Source organism: Cervus elaphus, chromosome 25 (genome assembly GCF_910594005.1).
Source record: "Cervus elaphus chromosome 25, mCerEla1.1, whole genome shotgun sequence".
Lineage (NCBI taxonomy): Eukaryota > Metazoa > Chordata > Mammalia > Artiodactyla > Cervidae > Cervus > Cervus elaphus.
In genome coordinates, this window is record NC_057839.1 from 48,119,990 (window position 1) to 48,135,869 (window position 15,880).

Here is a 15,880-nt window from a genome sequence, read left to right on the forward strand (position 1 = left end):
AAGACATTAACAAGCAAAAAAGAAAAGAAAGAAAGAAAGAACTTGTCATGCAAAGATTTATTTTTTTTTCTATTCCTGAGTTAGAATATAAGAATAAATGTATGTTCTAAATAATTTATCACATGAATAATGTGTAATGATGATACTGAACACTTCAAACAAGCAGTAAACAACTGCTTTCCTGCCCTCTTAAGTCAAAAAGTTCTGGATTCTAACATCAGGACTACCATCTATTATCTAAATAACCTTGAGATATCCACTTAATCTTTCTGGAACACAAATTTCTCATTTATAAAATGAGAGAGTTCTGCCTTTATAAATTATTTTCCCAACTTAATAAATCTGTAATTTTTGACAGCTTACAATTCAATATGATGAAAAATTCTCCTAACTTAAAATTAATTTAAGTAAAAAAAGCAGAGGAAATGAAAGTTTTTGTTATCTAAAGATGAAACAGCTTTGATTTAATTTTCAGGTACGTATCAATTTCATTCTCCTGAGTCTGTACCTCTTGGAACTCCTCTTGGAAGGATAAAAGCCAATGACCCTGACATGGGGGAAAATGCTGAGGTGGAATACAGCATTGCTGAAGGAGATGGAGCAGACGTGTTCGATGTCATCACTGACAAGGATACACAGGAAGGGATTATAACTGTCAAACAGGTTTCTTCTTGCTGTCTTCATTTTTTCATTGAGCACTTTATGGTTTATTTTTGCTTTTTAGGTAAGAAAGCTTAGGATTTATTTCTTCCATCTTTACATGCTTCTGTCCTTCATATAAATGGGAATAGCTGTGATTTCTCTTCAAGTGAGTTAAGCATCTTTATCACTGACACTTAAAATTGCTATAAAACTTCAACAGCTTGTGCTTAGAGTAAACAACAAGTAAAACTAGGATCAAAAAAAAAAAAAAAACAAAGCAAAAGAAAAAAACTAGGATCAAGTAATCTCAAAAGTCATTTTTATATTTCTCCATGACATTATTTTGCCATGGCAATACTCTGGCCACCTGGCGTGAAGAGCTGGCTCATTGGAAAAGACCTTGATTCTGGGGAAGATTGAAGGCAAAAGGAGAAAGGGGCAGCAGAGGATGAGATGGTTAGATAGTATCACTGACTCAGTGGGCATGAATTTGAGTGAACTCCGGGAGACAGTGAAGGACAGAGAAGCCTGGTGTGTTGCATTCCATGGGGTCACAAAGAGACACAGGACTTAGTGACTGAACAATAGCAACAATGCTATTACTTCATGTACATTTCCAGATATTTAAATTTCTATGTGTGATGCCTATTAAAATAGATGAGGGTGGAAGATACTTAATTTTTAACGCGGTGAAGGAGAACATTATAAAATGTTACATAGTATAATCCAGCTAAATATTGACTACATTACATCACACAAATTTTATTGGTTTGATTCAATTCAATTCTTGTTTTCCACAGCATTCAGATTATTGATTTTTTTCTTTTTAAAACACAAGTTTTAGAACTGTAGGACTTAAGGAAGCAACTTATATGAATAGCCTGATAAATCTCAACTTTATATTTCTGCTGATTTCAAACTTTTATAACTTTAAAATAATAATACATAATATAGTAATAAATAAATAACCTATGTATTTATTAGATATTTCATTTACCCATGACGACCAAAATGTAAAATGCATTAATAAGTGCAAATCAGTATTAATGTTATACTGTTACATTCAACTACTCTTTATAAACATGTAAGGCAAAAAAAAAAAAACCACGAGAAAGTACTAACTTATTTGATATACTCATGAAGCAAGAATTGGGAAATTTTTTTAACCAAAATTACTGGAACTACTGGAGGGTGTTTATTATATTTTGATATTGTCTCTGCTTGTTATGTCTGCTATGTTGTACTAATTTTTGTTACTTCATTTCACTTCAGAATTTAGATTTTGAAAACAAGATGCTGTACACTTTAAAAGTGGATGCAAGTAACACTCACCCTGATCCACGATTCTTACACTTGGGACCTTTCAAGGACACAGCTGTGGTTAAAATATCTGTGGAAGATGTAGATGAGCCTCCTGTGTTCAGTAAAGTCTTCTATTTGATAGAAGTAGATGAAGATGTAAAGGAAGGCAGCATCATTGGACAGGTGACAGCATATGACCCAGATGCCATGAACAATTTAATAAAGTAAGTGTTTTGAGAAAACCTAAGTTTGAAGATATATAACAATCACTCACTATTTACAAGTTGTGTGAAAAAAAAACACAATACGTGATCAAGTACAGTAATAAGACCAAATGCTTCCATAACAAAGGCTCTTGGCTGTACTGCCTTTTAAGTGCTCTGGATATACTGATTCCTTTGATTCATCACACTTTGGGCTTCCCTGGTGGCTCAGGTGGTAAAGAATCTGCCTGCAATGCAGGAGACCTGGGTTCCATCCCTGGGTTGAGAAGATCCCCTGGAGAAAGGCATGGCAACCCACTCCAGTATTCCTGCCTGGAGAATCTCCATGGAGAGAGAAGCCTGGCTGTCTACAGTCCATGGGGTCGCAAAGAGTCGAACATGACTGATCAACTAAACACACACATCACTTAACAAAGCAGCTCCTATTATTTTATCTTTCTGCAGATGATAAGACTATAGCACTGAGCATTTAAATAACATGCCAAAAAATTAGTCAGTGGAAAAGCTGGTTTGAGGTTCAAGCTATCTGGTTACTGTGTCCATGTTTTAATCCATTAGGTATTGAAGTAATTCTTATCCCACTGTCCTTCTTAGATAAATCATAGTTCAAATAATAAGAGATCTAAATAAAATGTTCTTCCAGAAAAGTTATTAAGAGATACCTGGAAAATTGATGAAATAACTTTGAAATTAGTCCCTAGGCATATTTTACATAAAAATTTTTGGGAAACAAATTATCAACTATATTCTATTAATAACACACAGGATTGATAAAGACAGTAGTGATACTTGAGAACAGTGAAACTATTAAAATTAGTATTACTTGTGCATAATAGTGTAATACTTTCTCAAAGTTTGAAGATTATATTAACCATTCCAAAGCTTTCAAATGTGCCATAAATTATGCTGAAGTGAAGTATAGTGAAACTTGCTCGGTCATGTCCGACTCTTTGCAATCTCGTGGAGCGTATAGCCTGCCAAGCTCCTCTCTTCATGGAATTCTCTAGGAATATATATACTGGAGTGGGTAGCCGTTCCCGTCTCCAGGAATCTTCCCAACCCAGTGATCGAACCCAGGTCTCCCACATTGCAGGTGGATATTTTACCATCTGAACCACCAGGGAAGCTCAAATTATGCTTAAGGAGAATATAAATGTAATTGTGATATAAATTGATAAATAGGATGGGTGGATGAAGATGGGCAGGTATGCTGATGAAGACAAAGAAGACTAAAGGAGCAAATGCTATACTGTTTGTTAATGTGTGACTACTATAATAAAATATCTAAAATTATATTTTGCTTAAGATTTAATTTTCTACCCAACAAGTACTTACCATGTAGCATAGGCAACTGTTCTCAATATCTTGTAATAACCTATAATGGATGGGAATGTGTAAGAAAAATATATATATTTACATGTAGTATAAACTGAACTATTTTGCTTTATACCAGAAACTAAAACCACATTGTAAAATGAACTGTATTTCATATAATTTTAAAAATTTAATACTAATTAAGGAAACTAAATAATTAATATGTTTTGGGAATGCCCAAATTTCCTACAATTCATGTCATATATCATACATAGAAAATCAATGAGAGCAACACTAAATATATAGGCATTAAATTTAGCTTAAGATGTAATAACTATTCATGTTAATTTACAAAGCAATATTTTTTGCACTAAATATACACTAAGCTTAATTTGTTGGTTAATTAATATATTTTTAAAATAAACAATTCATGAAGTTTTAATCTGTACTTAGTACTCAGAGTTTAGCTTGAACCTTTTGGCTAGTTTTAGGTTAATTAGAAGAGAATTTATGTAACTTTCTTTCTTAAGTAAATGTTCAGGTTCAAATCATATATTTGTACATTGTTCAACATTAATTTAAAAACATAATACCAATGAATGAAAGATTATTTGATACTTTTATATCATCATACAAAAAGACTATTAATTTTGCACTATCATGTTGTATAAAACTCTTAAAATGAAATAAGTAATCTAGTTTTCCGATGGTCTACACGTATGCTCCAGCAGGTTTACATCCAAAATTATGTTTATTTACTTTTTATTGAAATTGAGTGTGGCTGATTGGCTTTGGCATCTCTTATATGTGAATTTATTTTTTTAAGTAACAAAAGGAAGTTCAGAGTGTTTTTGTGTTCTTTGTAGTATTGAAATAGAAATAATTTACCATGTATATAGAAATGCATAAGGGACTGTAGATACCAATAGCTATAAATGCTCCGTAAACATCTATTCTTGATAGATTTTGCAGTTTCCAAAAACATAGTAGTCAGTGTTGGCTGTGCCTTCGTTTAGACCTAGTATTTGTGATGCCAAATGTTTATGCTTAAAATTCCACATTTATGTTTTCAATAAAGTCATTGATTTTACCTTTTGTCAGTTAACAATACCCACTGTTAGAAAGTTTTAGACAAGTGACAGGATATTGACTCTTTTAGATTAAGAACAGTTTATTGCCCTACTACTGAGCATTCCCCAGTATAAAGGAGACAGCCTCTTAATAATCTTGTCTCATTCATTTGGTATATCTTGCATATAGGAATTCAGTGAATGTTGATTAACTTGAGAAAGGCAAGCTAATTTTCCATGTTGCCAAGGATATTTGTTTATTTATTCAGATAGCATCAGGATTTTATTTAGTTTAATCATTTTAACACCCCTTTCTACACAAAGGTTTTAATCTTTTTTTTTTTTGGTTTTAATCTTTTCATTGAATCAAGTGATAAGCAACAAAGTGCTTTTCTACTCAAATGGTGGCATCAGATCCATGATATGAAACTCAAATATTTTGTCTATCTTTTCCTCTATAAAGTAATTGTTATTTATTGTGCCCTTGCTATGAACTGGGAACTATCCAAAGTATCAGATCATTTAAATCTCATCACAACATTATAAGGCAAGCACATTGCTATCACTTATATTTTTAAAATAAACTATTTTATATTAGAGCATAGTTGATTAACAATGTTGTATTAATTTCAGGTGTACAACAAAGTGATTCAGTTATGCATATGTGTGTGTGTGTGTGTGTGTTAGTCGCTAAGTCATGTCCAACTCTCTGCAACCCCTTGGACTATATCCCGCCAGGTTCCTCCTTTCATGGAATTCTCCAAGAATCCTGGAGTGGGTTGCCATTTCCTTCTCCAGGGGATCTTCCCAACCCAGGGATCGAACTTGCCTCTCCAGTGTCTCATGCACTGCAATTGATTCTTTCCTTACTGAGCCATCAGAGAATTTCACAGACTTAGAGAATAAATCTGTGGTTACTCGAGGGGGAGTAGGGTGAGAGATAGATCGGGAGTTCAGGATTGACATGTACATCTGTATTGTTAAAAATAAATAGAGATAGAGATGCAAGGAGTTTAAGGAGCTTTGCCAAGGACCCTATACAAATAACTGGCAGGCTGAGGATTCAAACTATTGTTGATCTGAATGCACAGCCAATTCTTTAACCTATATAATTCTGCTTTCTAGGCCTGATTTTTAGAGATAATTAACAACATTTCACATTCATAAACTAATATGACTGAATTCAGTAGTACATAGCAGAGCCTCAAGGACAAACTTGTACAAGAAGCAACCCATGGCTTTTGTCCCTCAGAATTTGGTTTAGTTTTCCCTTGTCTTTTCTTTCCATTGTCCATAATAGGGATTTTTTTTTTCTTCTAGTTTTATTGAGGACTGTGTTGTGGGTTGTAACTTCTCTTTTTTCATTTCTAATTTTATTAATTTGGTCCCACTCTCTTTTTTCTCAATGACTCTGGCTAAAAGTATATCAGTTTTGTTTATTTTTACAAAGAATTAATTCCTAGTTTTGTTGATCTTTCCTATTGTTTCTTTGTTTGCTTGTTTTTTAGTGTCTATTTCATGTATTTCTGATCCTTATAACTGCTTTTCTTCTACTAACTTTGGATTTTCTTCTACTAACTTTGGATTTTATTTTTCGGATTTTATTTAGTGTGTCACTCTCTTCTGTCCTGTGTATTAACTGTTGAAATGTTGACTGACAGCCTATGGACATTCCCTTATATATAACTTGTTGCTTTTCCCTTCCAGCTTTTAATATTCTCTCTTTAATTTTCTCATTTCATTACAATATGTTTTTGTGTGGTCCTCTTTGGGTTGATCCTGTTTTGAACTCTGTACTTCCTGGCCTGGATGCCTGTTTCCTTTCTCAGGTTAGGACATTCTTCTGCTATCATGTCTTCAAATATGCTCTCTTCCTGTTTCTCTGTTTCTCTTCTTCTGGACCACTAAATATGAATCTTATGGTGCTTGATGTTGTACTAGAAGTCTTGCAAGTTTTCCTTCTTTATTTTTATCTTTTTTTTCCCCCTTTTTGCTATTTATCTTCAATTATTTCCACTACTTTGTCTTCCAGATTGTGGTCAATTCCTCTGTATCAAATAATCTGTTGATTTCTTCTGGTGTATTTATTATCTCAGTTATTATATACCTCATGTTTGTTTGCTATTGTTTTCTAATTGCTCTATCTTTTCTTTGTTTCATCATTCCTATTTTCTGCCTTGTTTGGATTAATACTGTGCCTTATTTGGCATTCTTCAATATTTCCTTTTTTAATGTCATCATTCTTTTCTTGCTGGGTATAGAAATTTAGATTGAGGGTAGTTGTTGCTTTTTTATAGATCTAAAGTAAATATTTTGAAATGTCTTTATGTTTATTTTTGTCTTAATAACTTAGTTGTTCCTTAGGATGCATTGAAATTTTGTTAAAAGCTTTAAGCAATTTGATTATGATGTGATTTCTATAATATGCTTCATATATTTTGTACTTGACATTTATTAAGCTTCTTGGATCTGTGAGTTTATGACTTTTGTCAAACTTGGAAAACTTTTCTACCACTCTTTCTTCAATAATTTTGCCCTACATTCCTCTCTTTCAGATCATTTAATTTTAATTATGTTAGGTCTCTTGAAAGTGCAACACAGCTCACTGGTGCTCTAATTTTTTAATCTCCCTCACCTTAGTCATTTTAAATAGTTCCCATTCATTTTTCTTTTAAAGTTTACTATGTGTTTTTTTTTGGCAATACCTAGCCTGCTTTAATTCCATCATAGGATGATTTTCAACTCACAGACTGTAGTTTATTTTCTAGAAGCTTTATGAAGGATATATATATATATTTACACACACACACACACACACACACACACACATATATATATCCTTATTCTTTCCTCTCTTTGCGATTGTACAGACTATAGCCTACCAGACTCTTCTGTCATAGGATTCTCTGGGCAAGAATATTGGGATGGGTTGCCATTTCCTTCTCCAAGTTAAATATTCAGAATGCATTTAAAATAACTGTTAAAATATCATTGTCAGCTAATTCTGTCAACTGTGTAATATCCAGGTTAGTTTTAGTTGACAGATTTTTGTTTGCAGTCACATTTCCCATTCCATACTCACCAGTGATTTCTGATTGCACAAAAAGTATTGTGTTTATACTGTGTTTAGTGTGTGACACTTTATATTTTTATAAATACGGTTGAACTGTATTCAGATGTGTGGCTAAGTTACTTGAAATAGCTTAAACCTTTTGGGTTTTGCTTTAGTAGCCCTTTGTCTATAACTGGTTTTGCCCCATAAATCAGGTAAGACATTTCTGAGTAGTCCAACAAAGCCCCATGAGTGGTGAATTTTCCATTTTGGCTAGAATTATTTAACTAGAATTATTTCCAGACACACGCCAATTCAACTTTGCTCCTGCTGGACCTTATAATTGGTTACATCTATGGAAGCCATAGATTTTACTTGTTCTCTTATGTATTCTGACCAGTACTCAGCTGGAGTTGAGTGGGATTCTCTTCATATTTTTGTGGTTCACAGTGAAGTTCTATCCCCTGAAGTTCTCTACCCAGAAAACTGTAGCCCACATTAGTCTCCTTGGACCCCCAGAATCATCTCTTGAACTCAAGGGATTGACAGGCTCCACTTGGGCTCCCACTTCCTGTGTTATTGCCTAGAGACCCTCCCAGGGCAAAGTCACTTTTGAGGATTGCATCATTTTTTCCTCTTTCCCCGGGAATTACACTCTCTGTCTCCTGGTATCCAATACTTCAAAAATAATTGTTTCATATATTTCATCTGGCTTTTAGTGTGGAAACAGGTGGTAAATCTAGTCCCTGTTATTTTATATGTGAGAACATTCATATCTTTTCAAGCTTTCAGGTTTTCAAGATTACATAATTATAGCCATTCATTTTAGAAAAATGTATTGCACAATTTTACAGCAAATAAGATGTCTATAATTATCGCCTCAGTAGATACACCAGTGCTATTTATTCTACTTCCATCAAGTATTTCATCTTTCAAACAACTTATCATCTCCTAATTATTTATTATTAAGTAGAACTACTATAATATTTATGGATTTATGTATTTTACTAACTGTAAATATTTGCTAATATAATTACCTTTCTTAATAAACTTCTATTTTCTATATACATATATATATATATATGTGCAGTGGAGTGAAAGTCAGTCAGTTGTGTCTGACTCATAGTGTGTGAATCTATATCTCACACATTATATCTGATAATTTCCACATGATCCAATTTCAGGAGAAAAAATTCTTGGTCAAAGACTGGCAGTAAAACTTGCAACCTTTTATATGATACATAAAAGTGGCTGATACATTTTTAAATTCATAGCTCTACCTGAAATATTTACTTTTATAGGGTACTTAACATCTTCAAAAAACAATGAGCTGTAGTTTTACCTGTAAAATCTCAAGAATTGTGACAAAGGGAAGAAAAATATTGGGGGAACACATGAATTTGAAATTATGCTTCTAAATTTATACTGCCAAATCTAATAAAATATTGGGCCGTGCCTGAAAATATAATATTAAACTCATCTTGCTAGCATAAAAATGTATGTTAAAAAAAAAAGCTTTATATATTCAATTACAGTGTGAAAAATAATCCTTAATTCAACCAGAAGACAGCATTGTAATATTTGACTCTTTTGTTTGTCTGAATCATTTAGAAGGATGACAGAGCCGATAAACATCATGGAGAAGCATTTTCCAGGGAGAGTTTGGGAAGTAATTCTCACCCACCAGTAAATCCGTCCATGAAACATATTTTCTGAAATACAGCTTCCACTTGCAACATAAGATTCTGGTTACAATTAGCAGTTGTTGTCAACTTTGCGTCACCTCATTAGTTATCCTGGATTTCCTAAGTTTTAAGGTTGATTATAGCTTTACAGTTTCTGAAAGAGTATGTTGTCTCATTTCACACCTATTTTATGCCCAGCATATTTAAAATTCAACAAATTTTAGAAGAAATCAGTTCTACAGCAGTCATGCAGAGAAGTGAAAAACAAACTTGCTGGTGAGAAATTTAGTTATGTCACAGTAAAGTACATGATTCCATAATAAACTGGAATAAGTGCCTTCATCTATATTAGTATTTTCATAATGTTTGTTTGATTTCATTACAGAGAGTAAGATAATGGTAATTTCAAAATTATGTCACTGGTATTTCCAGAAAATGTTATGAATTATTTGTTTAAGCAGTATAGCCACATTCTCAAGGAAGGTTTCAATTTGTAGCTGGAAGACACATTTCTGGAAAGCAGTAGCTGAAAAAATGATGAACAAACTCGCAGCCTAAGTCCATTCACTTAGTGGAAGATGTCTGGGATACAGAAAAGGGAAAGGAATGCTATCCCTGACATATTTCTGCATATTCCTGATTTGTTGATTTGTTCTGGTGTCTGTAATTTAACTGACATTTTTGTAGTAGGTGAAAATACAGAGATCTTCTATGTGTTTGCTTTTTTTATTTTTAAGAATCTTTTTTTTTTTTTTTTTTTTTTTTACATTGGAGTATAGCTGATTAACCATGTTGTATTAGTTTCAGGTGGACAGAAGAGTGATGATGTGCTCAGTCACTCAGTCCTATCCGACTCTTTGTAACCCCATGGACTGTCACCTGCCAGACTCTTCTGTCCATGGGGATTCTTCAGGCAAGAATACTGGAGAGGGTTGCTATGCCCTCCTCTAGGAGATCTTCCCAACCCAGGGGGTGAACCCAGGTCTCCAGCATTGCAAGAGGATTCTTTATAGTCTGAGCCACCAGGGAAGCACATTTTCTTATACCTATAAATATATTGATTCTTTTTCAAATTTTCCCATTTAGATCATTACAGAATATAAACAGAATTCCCTGTGAAATAGGTCCTTATTGGTTATCTATTTTATTTATTTATTTTTAAACTTTTTATTTTATGTTGGGATATAGCCAATTAATAATGTTGTGGTAGGTTAAGGTGAACAGCAAAGGGACTCAGCCATGCATATACATGTATGTGTTTGATTCTTAATTGTAGAACTTGAAAAACAAACAAACAAACACACAAACAGCAACACAGAAAACAAGCTAGAACCAGGTCTTAGGTTCCACAGTCTCAGCTTTCTTGTGACCTTTTGACCTTGCTATTTTTGCTGCCTATATGATTAGCTCCTGTTTCTGCATAAGTTATTCATTCAAAAAATCACACCAATGATTTTTTAAACTTATTATTAAAAATTCAGTATAAGGAGATCAATAAAAAATTGTTTTATTAAATAATCTGCTGAGGCATAGAGACAGTTTTGTCTCGCATTGTGTTTATCAGCCTCCTCTTGGTCATTTGTTGTAATCTGGTGTATTTATTATTAAGAGGTAAACCAGAACATCCTATTCTGTGTTTAAAATAGAACATTGGTTGCTAAATAAATGAAAATTGTCTCTGGGCTTTGAAAAATAGCAAGACATAATTTGCAATGGGGCAAACTTATAAATACACACCCAGAAGTTTGCAGTGTTAATATTAAAGTGAACTATTTATAAATCATCAAAGTGATTCCTCTTCATGAATTCTTAACTTGAAGACAGTACCTTTCAAGGTTGAACCTAAAAGTGGGGCAGCCAGAAACATGGACTTATTTTGATGCCACACAAATGCCAAGTCAAAGCTAGATTTATGAAATGTAAGAATTATTAATTATTCTACAATCACAGAAACTCCCACACAAATCTCTAGGGCAAGTACTAATGGGAACAAAGAAATTTTTATTTTCCTCTTGATCTCTGATGCAAATGATAGGAAGAAATCAGAAATCTATTCAGCAACAAGCAGATTATGGTTAGCTACTGAACTTTCCAGTGATGGAGATAAAAATATAAAGGTGAATATTATGAACTGAATTTAATTCAACACATAGATGTGATTGGGTTGTGCTCTTTTACTTACTTTCTTTGTGTTTCTTTTAGGATTGTTTGTATTGATAAGTAAAATTTGGTCCAAGTATTTTAGGAGAAAAAAAATTTTTTTTTTTTTAAATATTCCAGTAACTCTCAGGCTACATTCAATTTTAGGAAAATTGAAACCTAGAAATAGAAAACACTCTATCTTGCCTCATTTTAAAACTACTTAAGCAATAAAAGACCTTCCCTGATGGCTCAACAGTAAAGAATCTGCCTGCAAAGCAGGAGACTCCAGTTGGATCCCTGGCTCCGGAAGATCCCCTGGAGGAGGAAATGGCAACTCACTCCAGTATTTTTGCCTGGGAAATCCCATGGATGGAAAAGCCTGGTGGGTTACAGACCATGGCGTCACAAGAGTTGAACCTGACTTAGCAATTAAACCACAACCACCAGCGAGCAATAAAAATTAAAGAGAAAATTTCATATGACTTTTAGTCTTCATTTTAATACATTGATGTTTATTAAAAAAAAAAAAAAGAAGAAGAAGAAAAACTATCTCAGATCCTCTCAGATCCCTTGCTGACAATGAATTCTTAGTTATAACCTAGCATAACTTTTGTCTCTAGGAAATATAAATATATAATACACACACACACACACACACACACACACAATTACATGCTAAAATGCACTTATATAATTATTTTTGTATCTAGGTTTTACAGGATAGGTATTCTTGGACAGGGTCCAAATGTCAAACTTGGGTTTTTAAAAAATCTCCAAATTCTTTTTATAACAACTGTGCAGAAAAATTACAATCATAATTATTGCAAAAATGTCCTCAGTTGCTTCAGTCATGTTCAACTCTGCGACCCACACACAGACTGCAGCCCACCAGGCTGCACGTCCATGGAATTTTCAAGCAATAATACTTGCATAGGTTGCCATTTCCTACTCCATTTGCAAAAATAATGGGATGCTACCATTTCCATATAGCTCTACTGTCCATTGCACAACATGTCCAAAGGATAACAAGGAGGTGACTGACCTGGTTTCATATCTGGGAAGTGAAGTACAGAAAGAAATCTGAGAACAAGTATACAAAGCTTTTAGCTTTCCTATCTTAAGATGAAATCCGATATATATACATCATTATGTATATTTCCACATGTCCAAATACTCATTTTGAACTGTATTTGTGCATTTGAGATAATAAATTTACAAAATTTAGCAGAAAATAAATTACATAAGCACCATCACACACTATACTGTTAAAATTATTTTTGAAATCTGAGTTTACTAATGGATCCCTTAAGTTAAGCATATTTCTTATAAAAGTAGACTGTTATGTGTATTTTTTACAATAACCCAAACATAAAAACATAACCTTTACATAAATCCATTTTCATCCAATATGTCAAAAATTGCCAATGTTTCACAATGTTTAGAAACCTAAATATCTATTACTAATTTTTGTCAAAGTCAGTGCCCAACAATGGATATATTACAGAATCATAATGGGAATTGTTAATTCCCAAACTCACCAGATTAAAAGGGAGTTCATTTTGCTAAGTGTCTTTAATAGAGACCTAGAAAAATGAGGATGCCACTTGATGCTGATTAGTCTGTTAGCTCTCTGCCATTGTCGTTCTCTTAGCTGTCCTTTTACTAACCAATTTATCCCATGGTCTATAACCTTGTTATACAAAACCTTGTCAATGGACTTACAACCTGGATCCACCTAAGCTTGTTAGAATTGCAGAATATTGTGAATCAGAATCTGTTCTACCAAGATTCCCATTAACATGTGAGATGCACTTAGGTTCTTACATGGCTCAATTAAACATTCAACAGCAGAAATTTAAAATATGCAAAAATGGCAACTAGTACAGTCTAACATGGCCTGATGTAACTAAAGGATTTTCATGTAAGCTAGAATTTTACTTTTCTGCCTTCTTTTTCTACTTTTAAGGGTTCATAGGGTTAATCTGTAGCTCAAACAGTAAAGAATCTGCCTGCAATGCGGGAGACCAGGGTTCAATCCCTGGATCAGGAAGATCCTCTAGAGAAGGGAATGACAATACACGTCAATATACTTGCCTGAATAATTCCATGGACAGAGAAGCCTGGCAGGCTACAATCCATGGGGTTGCAAAATGTCAGACAGAACTGAGTGACTAACACACACAAATAACCAAGTTTAATCTCCCATCTCAATGTCTTTAACCTTAATCACACCTGAAAAGTTACTTTTACCATGTAAAGTAAACCATATACAGCTTCCAGGGATAAGGGGATAGACATCCATTGGAGGAGAGTGGGCATTATTTTGCCAGTCACTGAATAATACAAAGTTTAGGATGACATCTTACATACATACCTAATGAGAGAGAGTCATGTAATTCTGTGGTCCTTTGTCATTTCAGTTTTTATCTGAAATAAGTTAAAGGGAGAGAATGGAGCAGGGCATTTGATTCAGGTGAAATAATCCTTGAACTGAGAACCATTCAAGACCCATGTATTTTACAACAGCCTCTGCATATCCACTTATAAGTACTCTGTGGACACACATTTTTATGTGTTATTTGCAACTTAATTTCAATTTATCCAATGGAATTAATTCTATCAAATTTAATATGGCTGTTTAATATGTCTCAAGTACTGCAATAGGTTTATGATAGGATAAATAAATCAAGTGACTATTAAAAGCTCACTTAAAAGCTGCCACAGGGACTCACAAATGTCAATAATGACTCTGAAGTACACATAATCATAGAATAGTAATAATGAAATCAGTCAAATGTATCAAATTGTCTAAATGAAAATTACACTAAATAAAAATTCAAGAAAATCATCAGTATTTTACTTGTCACCTTTATCAGACCATTGTGTGAATTGCCTCTAACTTTATGAAATGGTAGATGAGCTGTAATCTTAAAACAGTGCCTGGAATGATGAGTCTCTTTCCTGCTAGGTATTCTGTTGATCGGCATACTGACATGGACCGGATTTTCAGTATTCACTCAGAAAATGGCTCTATTTTCACTTTGAAGCCTCTAGACAGGGAATCAACTCCTTGGCACAATATAACCGTCACAGCTACAGAAATAAGTAAGTTGGAAATACATCCATCCGAGCACATTATTTTTCACCAAAGTCTTAAAATAATAACATTAAATAAACTTTTTCTTGAGAGGGATGATTTTATTATTAGAACTGAGAGAAATTACTTAGAGTGTGTTGGATTTTTAACTTATTTTAAGGATTACCAAATATTCATTCATTTTAAATTTGGCTTTCTTTTACATCTTACTGTAGAATAAAACATGATCTAATCATAAAATAATCAGTCTAAGAAAAGCATATCTTACAAATAATATTCACTCTCAATTATATTCTCCTCATTCTATCATGCTTTTCACTTGAGCCATGTAAGAAAACAGATATACATCAGCAATCCATTCAAAAAGTGAATACCCTAGAAATGATGTGTTGCTAAGTTACAAATGGGGCAAACAATACCACTGCTACTCTGTAAATGAGGCTAAAATCTTACACATGTTCTCACTGCAGATAACTCAAAACAAAGTAGCCACATTCCTGTCTTCATCAGAATTCTTGATATAAATGACCACGCTCCAGAATTTGCCATGTACTATGAAACATTTGTTTGTGAAAATGCAAAACCTGGGCAGGTAAGTTATAAACTTAAAAAAATTTTTCCTCTTCACCAAGGCAAATGACATTGCATTAATTTACTTGGGCTTTGTTTTTTTCATGAAAACTATTGTCAATTCACCTTGTCATTTCTTTATCTCCCATACCAAACAACTCACAATAATCTTAAAAATATGAATTTTTTCATTTATTTTTATTAGTTGGAGGCTAATTACTTTACAATATTGTAGGGGATGGGGAACACATGTAAAAATGTGAATTTTTGAATATTTTATATAATCGATTACATAATAGGAAAATTACAATATATGCTTTAATTTATATACCAGGTATATAATAGATATCACATATATAAAAGTTCCTACCTGGATTCATAATTATACTGGTAGTGATATATAATCACAAATGGGATGAAAACATATTATTAAATAAAACATGAAGTAAGAAAATAAAATTGACCTGGGTTAATATAAAGGAAACCATAATAATTTCTTGCTGATTACATTTGCCACTTTCAGTTGCTCAATTAGGTCATTTTGGTTTGAGATTAGTTATATTTTGTCTGTTTTTCCAGCTATAATATTAGTGAGATAAAAAAGATTGTACAAGAGTTACAAGGTCATCATATAAAGCAATATTTCAGACATCACTAAAGTAATTTTAGGAAAATGCTGACTATGTCCACTTTTTATACTAATGTAGTATTTTATCACTGAGCCCCCTAGTATGGACTTAGAGAATACACAATAACCACAATGATGGATACATTAAACTACT

General features: G+C 33.1%; 1 protein-coding gene across 2 annotated transcripts in view; it reads left to right on the top strand.

Annotated features, from left to right (window-relative positions):
* Nucleotides 1–15,880, top strand: part of CDH9 (cadherin 9) — a 137,460-nt gene that overhangs the window by 115,057 nt on the left and 6,523 nt on the right. Inside the window, exons 6-9 of one of the 2 annotated variants that reach the window (XM_043887366.1) lie at nt 476–663; nt 1,915–2,168; nt 14,400–14,536; nt 14,999–15,120. In XM_043887366.1, coding sequence (XP_043743301.1) covers nt 476–663; nt 1,915–2,168; nt 14,400–14,536; nt 14,999–15,120 — 701 coding nt within the window. The remainder of the gene's footprint in view (nt 1–475; nt 664–1,914; nt 2,169–14,399; nt 14,537–14,998; nt 15,121–15,880) is intronic. The other variant, XM_043887368.1, reaches the window with a different exon arrangement.